Source organism: Phalangium opilio, unplaced genomic scaffold (assembly GCF_054372755.1).
Source record: "Phalangium opilio isolate 3A_F unplaced genomic scaffold, DU_Popi_V2 ptg000390l_1, whole genome shotgun sequence".
In the NCBI taxonomy this organism is placed as follows: domain Eukaryota; kingdom Metazoa; phylum Arthropoda; class Arachnida; order Opiliones; family Phalangiidae; genus Phalangium; species Phalangium opilio.
In genome coordinates, this window is record NW_028324234.1 from 7,233,730 (window position 1) to 7,251,369 (window position 17,640).

At 39.7% G+C, this 17,640-nt stretch overlaps 3 protein-coding genes across 3 annotated transcripts; 2 read left to right on the plus strand and 1 right to left on the minus strand.

Moving 5' to 3' along the window:
- Positions 1-221: 221 nt before the first annotated feature.
- LOC149596810 (uncharacterized protein F54H12.2-like) lies at positions 222-1,513 on the minus strand. Its single transcript, XM_089861434.1, has 2 exons — positions 837-1,513; positions 222-675 (listed from the first exon to the last, which is right to left on the minus strand). The coding sequence occupies exons 1-2, from the start codon at positions 1,511-1,513 to the stop codon at positions 222-224; spliced, it is 1,131 nt and encodes a 376-aa protein (XP_089717560.1).
- Positions 1,514-11,402: 9,889 nt separating this feature from the next.
- Positions 11,403-12,281, plus strand: LOC149596811 (uncharacterized). The gene is made up of 2 exons (XM_089861435.1): positions 11,403-11,461; positions 11,532-12,281. The coding sequence occupies exon 2, from the start codon at positions 11,538-11,540 to the stop codon at positions 12,279-12,281; it is 744 nt and encodes a 247-aa protein (XP_089717561.1). The 5' UTR covers positions 11,403-11,461; positions 11,532-11,537.
- Positions 12,282-13,365: 1,084 nt separating this feature from the next.
- Positions 13,366-14,940, plus strand: LOC149596812 (uncharacterized). Its single transcript, XM_089861436.1, has 7 exons — positions 13,366-13,526; positions 13,590-13,811; positions 13,872-14,134; positions 14,253-14,283; positions 14,341-14,502; positions 14,559-14,744; positions 14,808-14,940. Coding segments are annotated over exons 4-7 (483 nt in total). The 5' UTR covers positions 13,366-13,526; positions 13,590-13,811; positions 13,872-14,134; positions 14,253-14,281.
- Positions 14,941-17,640: the final 2,700 nt, after the last annotated feature.

Sequence of the window (17,640 nt, forward strand, 5' to 3'; positions counted from 1 at the left end):
ATCTTCTGTCAAGGGACCCAAACCCAAAGAATCAAAATAATAACATTGTTTATTCCCATCGATATAGAGACAAATCCAATGACTACCGTTTCCTTTGTGATTATCTAGATTTATAACAATGGAAGCCGGGTATCGAAGGATATATTTGGGTAGAACATCGCGCGGGTATACGCCCATGAAACCGCGGGTGTATCTCAAAACCCTTCTTATGGTTGAAGCGTTCATGGCGAATCTACAACGACTGTTCTATTATGATCTATGTGCATTAAACTTTGAAATTCTGAATAAACGATCAAACTCAGCGTTTCGGGTACTGGTTCTTCGAACCCGAGTTCAAGTCGCAATTGTCCTTGTCGTATAGGGTTGTAATGATTTATATCTGACGCGGTACCATCTTGAGTCAAATCAAAACAGTAAAGCGTATAACCTTTGGGATACTCCTTCATAGATATTTCGTTACCATCGTCTTTGTAATGAGTACCAGATCCGGTAAACAGAGAATAATATGATCTAGTGTAAAGACCCTTTTTGAAATTTGGTCGCAAAGGCTTAGCTAGTACTTGTTCCGAGCCAATAATCGGATTAATATAATTCACGTTAAAGTTTTGGAAGTCGAAAGGGTTCCAACTCAATTTGCCGTTATACGAGTTATGAGTTACTAAACCCGCTGTTAATCTGTTTGGTAAAACCCCTAAATATACGTTATCTATAGTAGTTTTTTGAATATTTGCCGAAATGGTAAAAACTTTCACTTCTGTCCTAGTGAATGGATATTTTGCCGTGGCTTTAGTCCAAGCCGATTCCAAAGCTAGCATTACTCGAGGGGCTACTCGCACTTTACGAATATATAAACCTGCTTCGAGTATTTCGTGTTTGTACCATACGCCACCGGGGGAGGAGCTCCGAGCAAAACAAAGCCTGGTTTATTTCGGGTCATCCTGACTCTAAGACTAACGCCATTGGGTATGAATTTTGAAACGTTAAACATATCAGCGTGTAGGGCTCCGTACATTTCAATCTGTTTCGAACCCTTTGCTAGCTCTTTCCTAACAAGATGTCCCTGGTTTTCAGTTGCAGAAGCCATTTTCCCAGCCGTGTCTTTATGCCATAAAGAAGAAGTTAAATGAGATTTTTTCGCGTCTCCTCCATAGTTTAGCAATGTTTCTAGATAGGCTTTGAAGGCGTAGTTTCCGGTTGAAGATGAAATAGGCGTATCATTGGCGGTTACTTCTACCGTATCCCAGAGCGAATGTAAAAAATTGTTGACGGGTCCTACGTTATCTGTGTCATCGATATCGGTACCGTCCGTATGTACTATTTTAGCTCGAACATAAAGCATAGTTAGAGAGGCGTCAATATATTCTTCACCATTTCCAGGAACGTAAAATTCAATCTGAGAGTCTCCATCCAAAACCGAAATAGGTCGATAGCAAACATATTTGGCCGATTCTACCGATGTTTGAATCGGGACAGATTCGAAAAAGTCCAGCTCAGATATTGTCGCTTGAAACATGTTTAGGAGAATATATCGTGTCGTCTTGACCTGTAGGGTATACGACGGCGAACTGGCTTTATTTTCCTGGTAGCCGCTCGTTTTATACCTTTTTTACTTTGAGCCCGTTTTCGTTTCAAGGGCTTTTTACGTCTGCGACGTTTCCCCCCTCCCCCATGCTGTGTTCTAATATCATCTAAAGTTTCCGTTACTCTTTTCTTAGCAGCCTCTTTAATATCCTTGCCCGATACTACGTCACTGAAAATTTTGGTCCCCGTACTAACGGCTTTTCTGCCGAGGAATTTGGCACCGCTTGTAAGCAAAGGCCTAATAAACCTTGCTAAGCCTTGGAAGAACGATCCTATCCCATGTCCTTTCAAATTAGGGTTAGTCCCTATATAATAACTTCCGGTTCCGGTTCCCGCTTGATTATTGTAATATTGCTTGTAGCAACATTCTCGCCTTTCTAAGACGTCGGGCTTAGGCATCGCAAGTGTAGTTTAACCGTTAAGCTCCCGTATTCAAATGGCGCCGGTTCCCCTAAACTATTCCTTATATTAACTTCGATGATATCAAAGTAATTTTTACCAACGGGTACGTAATGAGGATTGGTAAAGGTTTGAAATATTTGAGACCCGTATGGTTTCTTGGCATCAACCGAAACGATCCGTAGTAAAGGAACCGAGTGGTCGCCTACAATCTGATCGCTAGCGATATTTAAATAGATAAATAACTGGTCCGGAACGTGGTAATTCAAATTAGAGGGTCTTTCGCTACGACCGATACATTCGCTAGCTTCATCGTATCCCAGTATTTCGGCAATGGGTTTTTCGAATTTTAAATAAGGTTTCAATAATTTTTCAGGTTGGTTTATAGTAATGTGCCCGGTTACGTTATCGTAAATCAGCCGCGGTGATGGGCCATTTTTGTCAAACGAATTATTTATGACGTTTATTAAATGTTCTATAGACTTGTAAAACCCCGGGGGAACGTCGGGCGCAACTATGGTCTCCCGCCTAGCGTCTTTACTTTTTCTCTCTCTTTTCTTTCCATCGACTACCTCCCCTACTGTATATTTGCTCCCGTATCTGGAAACGTTATGAAAGCTAACATCACGTTCTTCCTTAGGCCTTGGCACGTTGTAAAAAGTAGACGTATACATTATATCTACTAGAGACACTTCCCATTTTCCATTTATATGAATAGGGTTAGGTAGCTTGGTACAGTAATGCGCCCTGGTATTATCGGGAAATAACGAGCCGTTGACGTTACTTGGTAGGGTTAGGTAAAACGATTGATTCGACATCTTCTCCACGAACCCAAGAGGTTTGGGTTTTCGGGTAACCTTCCCAAGATACTAATAACTCCAATTTTCCGCGCCTTTTTCGCCGCTTTATAATTTTTTCAATGTTGAACCTTTCAGGTTTAACCGTTTTCTGAACCTCTTCGCGATAGAACACGCCACTTATAGGGTTTCCTTCCAGATCCTTTAACTTGTAAATCACTGGATCACGGGCAGTTCCGATAAAATCAACTTGGAAAACTTCGGTGGAGTAATTGGCTTCGTAACCCTTTTCAAAAACCATTTTTACTTTGCTAACCCTAACGTAATCACCCACTTTTATTCGGGGAGGAGAGCGTTTTTTCTGTCCTTTGTTTTCAGTCCCGTAAATATTTCTATACACTTCTAATATATTGGTTGGCTTAACGTTATTCGGCGTCATCTTAATAGTACTATGCCAAGCGCCGTTATACGCCGACACTATATCTCGTAGGTGGTCGATATACCTTCTAGTATGGAGATGGGTAAACAGTTTAAACATACGAGACTTTAGCGTTCTATTCACTCTTTCTACAATGGGGGCGTGGTGGACGTCATTCTCGGTTGTAAAGAATTTAACCCCCTTTTCTTTGAGAAATTTTCTGACCGAGGAATTCAAAAATTCCTTCCCTTTATCCGTTTCTATTCTAATCGGTATTTGGTCTTTGAATATAAGAGCTAAGGCTCTAACAACTTCTTTTCCCGTCTTACGTAGTAAAGGCACGACCCATAGTTTTCTACTAAAACAATCTATACACGTCAATAGAAACGTGTAGTTATCATTATCTTTGGCCAAGGATCGCATGTCAACCAAGTCTATTTGGTACAAATCACCGATATTGTGAACTATAATTTGGCGTCTCTTAAACTTTTTACGAGCCGTTTTATGCAAAGTATACGGGGTGGAACTTTCCAAAAACGAAATTACTTCCGCTTTCGATATACCATCATCTTTAACAGCTCGATGTAAAGCGTCTATTCCTGAAAACGAAGCGGGGTTAGAAGGATCATAGTATATGGTTTTTAATTTTTCGGTGTTGTTGGGTTGAAGCTCAGCCATTTTGGTATTATAGAAGAAGAAGATTTCCTTTTCGTAACGTAACGAGCCCCGCTTGAATTTTCTTTATTGTAATTTCTTAGCCGTCTCTTTAAGGGCGTTCTTTTTGGCGGGGAAGTGAGATGAAGGAGAGGAGGAGGGGGAAGGATGGGGACTGGTTCGGGAGAGACGGCGTTTTTTGGTCCTTCAATTTCTTTTACAATGCTATGAAAATCGCTCCAGCCTTCGGGTATTTCTTTAAGGGGGGTAATGTAATGGTATACTAACTGCGCTATATCAGAATTTTTGATCTCTCGCCCGTTTACAAATAGTCTTCCTTCTTTCGACCACCTTAAGGTCTCGCCAAGCGATTGCAACTGAGTAAAAACCTTCTTTGCTCTCTCCTTATATTTGAGGGGGAACATGTCAATCCATTTTTCGGTCGGATCCGGCACGATTTCTCGAGAAACGTTATTGTACCTTTGGACTAGCTGTTGGTACATAATCCATTTGGAGCGATCGTCTAACGATTTGTTGTTTAAAACCGTTTGCATCTCCCTATTCAATTCTTGCATAACATCTGTCTTTAGAGTATCAGCGGGTTGAATACTGGGTTGAGACGGTATTTGCCGTTCATTCAAGGGTACCAAGGTCATTTTATGGTACATTACGAACTAAAAGCTCCGATAACCGAGGAAAGAAGCGGTACGAGTAAAGAAAAAAGACCTTCTCCCTTTTGGTTCGATAAAATAGCCCTTTTCTTTTTCCAAGCTATTCTTTTACTAGCTATTTTGCGTAGGTTATTCTTATACCTGTATAGCCTACTTCTTTGAGCCAAATTCAATTTCACGTTTCCGTGTAGCGTATTTAAAACTAATTCTGATATAGCGTCTATTAAACCTTTATCCGCGGATCTTATAAAGGCGTGTCTAGGTCCTTTTTTAAGTTTACTCAAGAGGGCGAGAACGTCTCGCTGTGATGTAATCGCACGGCGTTTCATAATTCAAATGAATGCTCGTGTATGATACGAGTCTTATTTATCTCTTTTTGGGCACGTACACTACCATGATCTCATCGGGAAATATGTTTGTTCTAACCCTATAATCTTCGGGACAGTTTTGCTTAAAATCTAATAGCAAATACGAATGAGGTTGTTCAGTAGCGTCCATGTAACTCTCCATTAAAAATTTCGGGTTACGCGGGTACATTTGTCTAGCTAGATAATTTATTTGCAATTTATCTCTAACCTGCTTGAACAGTATCAAATAATTTGTGTTTAAACTTATGTCCCTAGCATCGCTGGATTTATGATAAAGATTTTGAGTTAAATATAGCACGCTTAAATTACGATGATGACTAAACTTGGTAAAAATTGAACCGATCAAACCTGATTTGTTCTGATCCATTAAATCGTCTATTACTAGAAGACAATTTCGAGAGCCGTCGTACTCGTTCATATCCGGCAAACCTTCCTTAAAGACAACCAAACCTTTCAACCTGTCGTAAAATGGTTGATATTCTGAATAATAGAAAATAATTTCAGCGATATTGGGTTCAAACATTTCCCGATGATTTTTAATGATTCTTTCGCAAAGAAACGTCTTTCCAGCCCCACTCGGTCCATTTACCGTTATGGTACACGGATGATAAAAGGGAATCATTGTTCTCCGAGCTCTCGAGCTTAAATAAATTAAACTTTAAGTGGCCAAACGTTAATATAGGGGTCGCGCGCGTCTTCTTCTTCTTCTTCTTCTTCTTCGTGTCGCGGAAATGATCGCGTCGTGCATAGCAAGGAAACGCGCCGCGTGTCGCGTATGACAGGGAAGCGCGTATGACAGGAAGCGCGGGAAAAAAAGGAACAAAATCAGTTTAAAATTTTTTTTATTTTAAATATACAATATACACTTTTAAAAAAATAAATTAATAAATTAGTCAATAAATTAATAAATTAGTTTTAAATTAGTTTTAAATAAATAAATTAGTTTTAAATTAGTTTTAAATTAATAAATAAATAAATCAATAAATTAGTTAATAAATTAAGTTGGGTTCTGGTAGCCATAGGGGACTGTTTTGAAATTGTCTAGTATACGGATTTTATCGACCGTGGCTCTATAAACTTTGTGAGTGTCTATAGAGACAAGCGTGTGATTGGGAAGCCTCGAAATGTGTCTCGGAATTGGAACAGTTATGGGCAAAAGGGGTTTGTCTAAATCAACGCCTAGTAATCCTTTTAAAGTTTCGTGATTGACTAGTTTCTCGTTAGAGACATTAAGACGAAACCCTTTGACTTTGGTTGTATTGAACCTTTTGCCAGAGTCTGGATCTGTTACCCAATAACTATAGTTTTTGCATCCTCCACTGACAAAGGTATCAATGTAGGCGTTTTTACCATAACCTTCCAATTCGTTGGTCATTTCACCCAGAAAGTTACCAGTTTCTATTAGCGGTATTCCCAGGGGGGACATGTACACAAGAGAATCTGTATCGTAGTAAAAGCATTTATCCCCGACAATTTCCAGATATTCTAATAAACAAAGACGGGCCATGGCCGTTGTATAGCAGGCTATAGAGACGTTGGTATGCTTCAAAACAACGTCGGCCTCAGTCGTAGGAACCCATTTGACTAGCAGCGTTTCTTCATTTATGGTTAAAACGCTTTTTACTTCAACATCCGGGTTACTTAAGAGTTCGTAAAGTCTGCGGGGTTCTTTGATAATTTCCGTTTTTGTTGGTTTCACTCTTTCCCCGAATTTACCCCAAAGACTATTCAAGGCAAGTTTTGCTACGCTACGCAACCCTTCGTTTCTTTTAATCTTGACTGGGTCTAAAAGTACCCCCTCTCTAATTTTAAAATTTTTAATATAATTGTCACGTTCCTCGGGGGTAACGCAATTCGAGGGGTAACCACTAGCCGTCTGCTTATGAAGAAGGAACGAATCAACGTATTTTTGAAACAAGCCGGCCTCGCCAGTTTCAGGGTTATATTGTCGCACCTTGTATTTCCAGGCCTCTATCTTTTTTAGGATAACATAACCCCGATTTACAGCGGCACGAAGTTCATCAATCACCCAAGTGCCGATTAGTTTTCGCTCTTCGTCGGAATGGCGACAGTCTCCTTGGAAACGTTTCAAGGCACACTCCCGGCAAAGAGTGAAAACTAATTTATTGTTTAACCTTGTTGGCAAAACAGGGTGAAAGAGGCTAATTGGCGGTAAAACTTCGCATTTCAGAAATCCATCGAATGTGAAAATGTCGGGAATATTATCCAGTAAAATTTCTGGGTGCCCGACTGGCAGCTTCTTTCTCTTGTTGACGAAAGGATAGAGACTAGTTACGTCAACGTAATGCATTTTCTCGCTGCCGGATACTTTATGGTATAGTTTAAGTACCGACGTTCTTCCACCAAAAAAGGCATCGCGAGGATTTAAAGGTTCGCGTACTTTTTCTTTAATGTTTTCTGCTTCCAGAAAAACACCAATAGCCGGATTATCGGTTTTATCTTTAGTCCAATCACATTCCCACTTCGTTATTACTTTAAAACCCGCTTTCTCGATTCGTTCCTTCTTTTTTAAAGTTCTGACGTACAAGGTGTTCAAGGTTTGACCAGGATCACCTTGCAAAGATTGGTTACGGTTGACTTTGTAGCATTTGGGGCAACCATGGAAATAACACCCGTTAAACTCTAGAACATCTTTATCACAAAGGCCGTCCACTTTCATTTTCAAAACTTTGGCTTCAGAGCCGTTAAACGCAGACTGTATATTTACGCCGTTTTCGTGAGCATACCAGGATAACCATTCTATAGCCACAAGTGACTGATTATCAATCATTCTATAGAGGTTATGAGGAATAATGCCTATAGAATCTTTATCCATAAAGTGTCTCCTGTATACCCAGCTACACAAACCGGCTATAGTACACGCGACCTGGAAAGGTTCCACCTGGGCAATGTCCAAGAAAATTTTTCTAAAAGCTAGACAACCTAACTTTAATATCACAACATCCTTGATGCAATAAAACTTTAATTCCTCCAGAAAATTAAAGCCTTTTTTCTCCTCAATTTGTTTATCGTACCACTCCATAAACTCTTTGAGATTTTTGGAGGTTAAATTTTCCGACCCGTAAGCTTCTGGAGGAGGCATTTGGTTTTCTAAGACATAATTTGTTGCTAATTGATTATTAAGGTCGAAGACGTGATCTTTAACCACGTTAAATAAAAAATGAGGGAAATAACCCTTTGCCGCATCTTCTAAGCCGAAAGTGGCGGCGAATTTAGAGAGTGGTACGGAGATAAAATTGAAAGAGTCAAGGAAATTTAAATTAAAGACAGTTAAATTTATAATTTTAGTGCCGTTAATTATGCAGTTAGGTTTAAATTCTTCGCCTAGAGCCATAATCTCTCGCAATAGAAACTGATTATCGTATCCGCTAGCATTATGAGCCAATAAAGTTACCTTCTTGACAGAGGCTAATGTTCTTAGAAAAGCTAAAAAATTTGAAACAGGGTTTGCTCCTTCAAAAACTCTCTGTCTCGGACCTAGTGACCCACATTTCCCGCAGACGAAACCAGCCTCGGGCACATCGATACAACTTTCGCATACCATCTCTGATACGCAAAGGAGAGGCTGGTGGACTAACGCCCCTTTTTTTTCCTCAGATTCTAATATCTGAATCGCTTCAAAATCATAAAAAATATAAAGCAAATCAGGGACAACTTTCTGTTTCTTAGCTTGGCGAACTTTAGGAGGTTCTTCTTTAATTACCTGAACGTAACAATAGTGTGGACTGGGAGTGTATCTACTGCACACAGAAGAATAGGTCTCACAGCACGTATGGGGCTGATTTTTACGCTTAAATAAATTTATTTGCGTGAAACATTGTTTGCAATGAAATAGTTGCGCGCAAATACTCTTCCCGTCTACACCATCTTGTTTATGATAATTAAAACATTCATCTCCTTTGAAAACCTTGAGACATTTGTCACACGCTCGGTCAGCACCCGTACAAGTTTGATCTCGTAAACAATTGTAACAATAAAGATTGCAACTATGATCTCTCTTGTTTCTAAATCCTACCAGACAATTTTCACAGTAATGGTCCATCCCGAACAAAGGTCTTAAAGACGTGACGACGTTGTAATGTCTATTTTGATTAATTAATATCAAACGAGGTCTATTGTCGTCATTGTCGATTTCCCCCAAAATCAACTCGGGCAAATTATTTTTAAAAATATATATTAATATATTATATTGCGCTAATTCGGCTTTAAATTTTTGTATAGATTCTACTTTACCGCAGTCTTTCGGGTTAACTTTAGCTTTGCGGCAAAGCTCTATAGCGGCATCTCGTTGAGAGGCCGTATCGCCTCTATCCGCTCGTGTGCACGAAATCGACTTAAATTTGTTTTTAAGAGCGATATTAGTCGGGTTTTTCTTATGTTCCGAATGCGCAATTGCCACGGAAATCGCTCTCGCTAGACACAGATTATCATTGTTCACTATCCTGATAATTCCTCGAGAGTCACGAGAAAAGATATCAAAGGACCGCACTCCTTTGGGAGCAGCACGGCCAAACCCTTCTACCGGGATTCTCACCACGTGAAATTTTAAGACGATGGGTCCCAAAAAGAATCTTTCAAACTCATCATCGTATAAAACTGACTCTATCTCATCTAAAACAGATTTAGAGTCCAATTGGTCAGCTCTACGAAATGAGAGTGATATCTCGCCCCTGTTTGGCAAGCTTAAACTTTCGGCCGTTATCTGAATCATATCAGATGGAGCTAACCTATTAAGAACGGCCTGGACAATATTGGCTAAGCCTTCAACCAAATTATTAGTTATTCTTACGGTGATTTCGAGACCCGTTAGGTTAAATCTAGGGTACATTTGCACTCTTTGATCCGTAATTTCACAGTGAGGTAGAGAATCTATTGGCGTCATAACTGCCCCCCTCGCTCCGCCTCCAGATTGGTCAGGGAAATTACTAAGACCCGAAAAATCTATAGAGGCGAAATCGTTTTGAGAGGCGAAACCCAGCTCTGGATTATTGTTTAAAAAGTCGCGAGCTATACGATCATTCTGGGAAGATTCAAATTCCCGCACAATTGATTCTTCCTTTTCGAAAATGTTAAAAGCTTTAATCATGTTTTCATCTTGCTCATCCACTAGTAGATTTTCAGCTTGCATTTCGTCTATATCGCGTTGACCTATGTCAAACGCCCTTTTTTCGAAACGAGCCATATATTGCTCACTACACGTTAAAGGTAGATTATTAAAGAATGTTTCCAACTCTTTAATGTCGCGGCATTGTTCAGGCTCACGCGGTACGCTTAACATATATTTAAATATGTCTGTAAATGTTTCAAGAATAGCGTATCCTCTATTAGATAAAAAAATCGGTAATATTTCCCCGACTGTAGCGGGGTTAAGTTTGAGTACTGTACATAAATTAAAGAACAAAGCGTAGATTTTCTCAATGGGCCAAGGTCGTGAAACAATCAACGACTCGATCTCTAATAAAATAGATTCTTGAGCGTCTATATCGCGTTGATTTATTTCTAACGCTCTTTGTTCGAAACGGGCCCTATATAGATCACGATACGCTAAAGGCACATTATTATAGAGTGTGTCCAACTCTTCCGCGTTGCGGCATTGTTCGGGTTCACGCGGTACGCTTAACATATATTTAAATATGTCTGTAAATGTTTCAAGAATAGCGTATCCTCTATTAGACAAACAGGGCGGTAAAATTTCCCCGACTGTAGCTGGGTTAAGTTTGAGTAATGTACATAAATTAAAGAAAAAAGCGTAAATTTTCTTAATTGGCCATGGTCGTAACGCGGCCAATTCCTCGATCTCGAATAAAATAGATTCTTGATCCATCTTTACGCGTTTTTATAGTATAAAAAAACTTACGTTAAATGCTATCCCCATGAAAAACAAAAAAGAATATAAAAATACGTTACCTTTCAAATCAAGACGTGTCCGGGCAGGTTTTGTAAAACTTTTCTAAAAGCGAGACTATGCTATTCGTCTTTACTTTATAACTCTGAAGTAGAGAATGAGTTTTGCATACTCAACATATCGCCTTATATAGGTCATAACACTCAGCTTACCCCCCTCCTCCCCCCACATGTTGTACGTAACGGCTTTTTACGAAGCAAAAATGTAATCTTTTTTAGATACATCCCCCCTCTCTCCCTCTAAAGAGCCCGTGCTATAACAAGAACCGACCAACGCAGTTTCGTCCAGGCCTGTTTACCCTATATGAGAGAGGCCAACCTTAAACTAGAACTGCCACCCACCCTCTCTCCCCAAAACCAAACTCTAACTAGAACTGCCACCCCCCCTCTCTCCCCAAAACTAAACTCTAACTAGAACTCCCCCTCTCTCCCCAAAACTAAACTCTAACTAGAACTCCCCCTCTCTCTCTACCCCCAAGCTAAACTCTAACTAGAACAAATCTTTGCCCAGACATGTTTACCCTATATGAAAGAAGCCAACCTTTAACTAGAACTAACCCCCTTTCTCCCCCCTCTAAAGAATGAAGACATAAGCCATGTTAGGGCTCACTTTGATTTTGACAGTCGAATAAGAAGGTCGCTTGAATTGTAAGTAGAATTTTTGCGTAACAGTTTTGGGCGCTCGCTTGGTATAATAGCAACGGTTGCTTTTTTTAAGATAAGAATGGAAGTTGATAATTTTCGTAAACGAAAACTCCCGTCCAAACCTCGTAAAATCAATTCGAGATTTCATTTGGGAGAAGTATTTCTATCTTTCGGATTCACGTCTGATCTCAATATAGAGATTAGAATATGCCAGAAAGAACCAGATTTGTCCACGTTTCGCTTTGATGTTGACACCTGGCAAGCTTTTGCATCCAAAATTGGTCCGCTTAGCGGATGGACAAGTTGCCAAGAACCCACATCATACGACGCTATTTTAGCCGATACTCCATTATCTTCGACATCAGCACACGCAACCTTTAACAATCTAAAGCTGGAAACGAATATCAGGGGTGGAGACAGTATCGACTTCACATTGAACGCTTCAGAAGCAAGCGAGTTAAATCGATTAATGCCATATATTAATGAACATGTGAAAAAGCTTGTATCGAACGAACAGGTGTATTTATTACTTGGTGATTTGATCTGCGCTGAACTTATTACCATATATAAAATATTACACATAGATTACGGTGAATTCTTTTCTTTCGAAGAAATTGAAGATCATATTAATTTTGATCGTGTACTATCATATTTTGGCTCGTACGTTTCACCGTATAAAATATTAATGGCTTTCGAAAGTAGATTAAAGGAACGCGGAATAAGTTTTGATTTTCAATCGTATAATATATTTAATATATTAATGTCTCAAACTTCTTATTTAAAGAAACGTATAAGCGTTGTCAATTTTTTTGGCCTGGTGTAAATTTGTATTGAAATAAATTTTTTAAAACGTAATTTTTGTCATTTGATCTGGATAGGCATATATATTTATAGGACCATAACAAGACGTTTCTAAAGCAATGTGGACAACATTAACTAGTCTACAAAGAAATCGGCTAGGATTGTGTTATTATCGTTAGAAATCATTTGAACTCGGGGTCAAATTCTTGTTTTTTTTTTAGGATTGTGAGAGGGTCTAGACTTGTTTTTATTAATGTATTGAAAGACATGCGGCTAGGGTACATGGAAATCGGTGTTATTATTATCGTTAGAAATCATTTGAACTCGGGGTCAAATTCTGTTTTTTAGGAATGTGACCGCGTCTAGACTTGTTTTTATTAATGTATTGAAAGCTAGGGTACATGGAAATCGGCTAGGAATGTGTTGTTATTATCGGTAGAAATCATTTGAAGTCTGGGTCAAATTCTTGTTTTTTTTTAGGATTGTGAGAGGGTCTAGACTTTTATTATTAATGTATTGAAAGACATGCGGCAAGGGTACATGGAAATCGGTGTTATTATTATCGTTAAAAATCATTTGAACTCGGGGTCAAATTCTGTTTTTTAGGAATGTGACCGCGTCTAGACTTGTTTTTATTGATGTATTGAAAGCTAGGGTACATGGAAATCGGCTAGGAATGTGTTATTATCGTTAGAAATCATTTGAAGTCTGGGTCAAATTCTTGTTTTTTTTTTAGGATTGTGAGAGGGTCTAGACTTTTATTATTTTGGGGTCTCGTTTGCTTCAATAACAACTTTTGAATATTGGAAAGATCATAAGGTTTTTGTATTGGGGTATATAGAAAGAGCGTCGGAGACTAAAAGAACCCCCCGGTTTCTCCATGGTTTCTATAAATACGGCAATTTACCCAATACAAAAATCACTCTCAGCCTAAACACTGACGAACCACTACTACTAAGACTAAATCCTGCACCAAACTTTCAACATGTGAGTATAATGTTTTTTCTCCTGAAACCATAGAATAAGTTTTTTTGTTATTTAGGGCACCCAACCCTTTACCGTTTGGGAATGAGGTATTTGAATTCCTAAACCCACTTGTCCAAGATGAACCTTTGGAAGAAGAACCTTTTCCTCTAGCGGAACTAGAGGAAGTGGTGGTGGAAGGAGGGGAGGAGGGAGGGGAGGAGGAATGGGAGAATGAGGAATTGGATGAGGAATTGGATGAGGATGATGAAGATCCTACGCCATTGGATTGCAACATCCAACGGTAAACATTCCATGTTTTCTCCTATTTTTTAGTAGCTATATTTCCTCCATAAAATTTGATCAGGATCTTAGCCCAGATCCGTCAGGAGGCCGAGGAAGAAGAATGGCTTGCCAACAACGAAGTACGCCCGGCCATCGAACAAGTGTACTCGGTCGAGACAAATTATGTTATCGAAGCCCTGGGTCAAACCCTGTTGGGTTTCATGGTATTCCCTGTAGAGCCCCTAGAGGGGGCACCCCTAGTCGAGGAACAGCCCTTAAACATAGCTAACTGTTATTCCGGCTTGTAAGTTATATAGTTTTTTTTCTTTTTTAAGACCATTTCTAATTTCTTTTTTCTTTACAGTCTCAATACGGCCATCTTAAAGTTTTTTAAAAGGAGAGCCCGAATATACAGGGAATCCGAAGGGGAGGTTGATGCTGACGGCGTGATTGACGCCGCGTCCGTTCGGAGAGCAACCGAGCACGACATACGTCGGGCGAAACTGTTCCTCGACAAAGTCGCCTACGGGGTGCTCGCCCAACAGATGGTAGATCTAGGGCTTTTTCGATAACATAAATATCCGCGTCTCGGGGGGCTATTCAATTTCCCGCCCCTAGCCCCCAAAGGTAAGAAACCGTTTTTGTATATTATAAGGGGGGGGTAAAGAGTGTCTGGGTTTCAACGGTCCCCCTCCATACTATATATACGGAGATTTTCCCAATACTAAAATCATTCTCGCTTTAGCTTCGGCCAGAACATCATCCACCATTATCATGTGAGCATACTGTTTTTTTTCTGAAATCGTGGAAAGACTAACTTTTGAACTTAATAGGGCGTACAGTCATATTGACGATGTTCTTTTATACACGGACGACGAGGAGGACCCGAGACAAAATTTTTACGAGTGGCAACAGCGTCAGCCACCCCCACATCAACCCCAGGAAAACCCGCCGAGAGTAAATGAACATCTGCCAAATGATTGCAGCCTCTTCAGGTAAAGTCTCTATATTTTTTAAAACTTTAATGGCTATATTCAAACATTTTTTATAGGATCCTTGCTGATGTCCATAAGGACTTAGTGAGGATTCGCGCGGAGAATCTCGGACATGGTTTTGATCTCCGCGAGGACGACGTTGTCTTCCGGGAGTTGAGTTCTCGACTCATACCATTCGTTGACATAACACCCACTCCCGGAAACCCTATGCCGGTTTACGTTAACACGTCTCGCTCGGGCTCGTAAGTTAATTAGCATTATTTTTTTAAAGATGGATCCCTAATATCTTTTCTTTCTATTTTTAGTCTCAATGCCGCTATCACCGACTATTTCAAGGGGAGAGCGGGTACCCCCAATGATGGAGTCCTAGACCGGTTTAGGCAAAAGCGTTTCCTCAGAGCTGTAGCAAAGGATGTTCATTTACAAACAGGCCTTTAATCTTTCAATTTTTTTCTATTTAAAATTATATATATATACAAATAAAACATGGATAAAATATTTAAAATTATATATATATACAAATAAAACATGGATAAAATATTTAAAATTATATGTAGACAAATAAAACATGGATAAAATATTTAACGCCTCTTGATTTATACATATTGCAAAAGTAAAAAAAAAATGCCCCGCTTTAAAAAAAATATTACCGGAATTAAAATTCCGTGTAAAATTAAAAAAACGTTGGGAGAGAAATTCCTAGGCTTGTACAGGCATTCCCCCGCTTTGCACGCGTAACGGAGAAGAGGAACCCGAGAGATATATTCCTATAACATTTCAGTGCTATACTGAGAGAAAACGCGCGCCGCTATGGTTGTACACGCATTCCCCCGCTTTGCACATGTAAAGGAGAAGAGGAAACCAAGAGAGAGGAAAAAAAACTCTCCTTCACAGCGCTCTCGCGCCGCTAGGCTAGTACATTCGCAAGCGTAAAAATAAAGAGACGGTCAAAGGGAAAGAGACGGTGAAAGTCAGGGAACCAAGAGAGAGAGAAAAAAAACTCTCCAGCCTTCACAGCGCTCTTGCGGGTATCGGGCTGGGTAAAGAGAAAGTGAAAGTCAGAATAAAAAAAAGGGGACTTAGCGCAAAGAGAGAGCATACACTCAAGAACAACCTCCACCCTTCAGGTGGAGGAGGTGAGGGGGAGACACACCAACCCCCCTCCGGGGATGGAGGCATGGGGGCAAAAATTCGTCCCCCCCCCTTCGCGGGTATAAACCATGGGGGAAAAAATTCATCCCCCCCTGCGCTGCCCGCGGGTATCGAGGCTTACTATTCTCTCCCGTATCTCTGGTAGAACCAGAGTTACCAGCCTCCAGAATTTAGTCTAATGTATTTCCTGTGGAGGGGTTTGTTTGTTTACGATTAGCTTAATTACTCGACTACTGTTTGTCGAAGCCCTAATTCTTAGTATGGCTAGATGGGGGACAAATTGGTCTATAACATACTCAAAGGACATCCCCGAATCTCCAGTAGAAACAGAGTTACGAGCCTGCAAAGTTTATTTTCAAAATCAAAAGTAACCTTCTAACAATAAGTGAGACAAAAAATAAGTTGAAGACGATATTGAGGTAGCCTCAAGTTTAAAGTATCCTTGTATGGGGAGCAAAGAGTACTATAACATATCCAAAGGAGATCCCAGTATCTCTTGTAGAACAAGAGTTATGAGCCTCCAAAGTTTAGTGCAAAAATCATAAGTAACATAATAAAAATAAGTGAGACGATACCAAAATTGACGAACATTTTGCTTAATATCTCGGCCCCTGTTTGTCGTAGCTTAATGTTTTTAGTATGGTTAGATGGGGGACAATTTGGACTATAACATATCCTAAAGACATCCCCGTATCTCTAGTAGACACAGAGTTATGGGCCTGCAAAATATAGTCTAATGCATTTCCTATGGACGGGTTGTTTGTTTACGTTTAGCTTAAATACTCGGCCCCTGTTTGTCGTAGCTCAATGTTTTTAGTATGGTTAGATGGGGGACAATTTGGACTATAACATATCCTAAGGACATCCCCGTATCTCTAGTAAACACAGAGTTATGGGCCTGCAAAGCATAGTCTAATGCATTTCCTTTGGACGGGTTGTTTGTTTACGTTCAGCTTAATTACTCGGCCCCTGTTTTTCGTAGCTCAATGTTTTTAGTATGGTTAGATGGGGGACAAATTGGAATATAACATACTCAAAGGACATCGCCGTATCTACAGTAGAAACAGAGTTACGAGCCTGCAAAGTATAGTCTAATGCATTTTCTATGGAGGGGTTTGTTTGTTCATGTATTGCTTAATTACTTGACCCTGTTCTTTCGATTAAAAATAATAACATATCTTTAGTGTAGCGGTTATCGCATCCGCCTCACTCCCGGAAGGCCACAGGTTCGAAACCGCGAAGTTTTTTTTATAATTATCCGAACATTTGTGTCAAGGTCACATTATTTACATCCCCGTATTTCTGGTAGAACCAGAGTTACCAGCCTCCAGAATTTAGTCTAATGTATTTCCTGTGGAGGGGTTTGTTTGTTTACGATTAGCTTAATTACTCGACTACTGTTTGTCGAAGCCCTAATTCTTAGTATGGCTAGATGGGGGACAAATTGGTCTATAACATACTCAAAGGACATCCCCGAATCTCCAGTAGAAACAGAGTTACGAGCCTGCAAAGTTTATTTTCAAAATCAAAAGTAACCTTCTAACAATAAGTGAGACAAAAAATAAGTTGAAGACGATATTGAGGTAGCCTCAAGTTTAAAGTATCCTTGTATGGGGAGCAAAGAGTACTATAACATATCCAAAGGAGATCCCAGTATCTCTTGTAGAACAAGAGTTATGAGCCTCCAAAGTTTAGTGCAAAAATCATAAGTAACATAATAAAAATAAGTGAGACGATACCAAAATTGACGAACATTTTGCTTAATATCTCGGCCCCTGTTTGTCGTAGCTTAATGTTTTTAGTATGGTTAGATGGGGGACAATTTGGACTATAACATATCCTAAAGACATCCCCGTATCTCTAGTAAACACAGAGTTATGGGCCTGCAAAATATAGTCTAATGCATTTCCTATGGACGGGTTGTTTGTTTACGTTTAGCTTAAATACTCGGCCCCTGTTTGTCGTAGCTCAATGTTTTTAGTATGG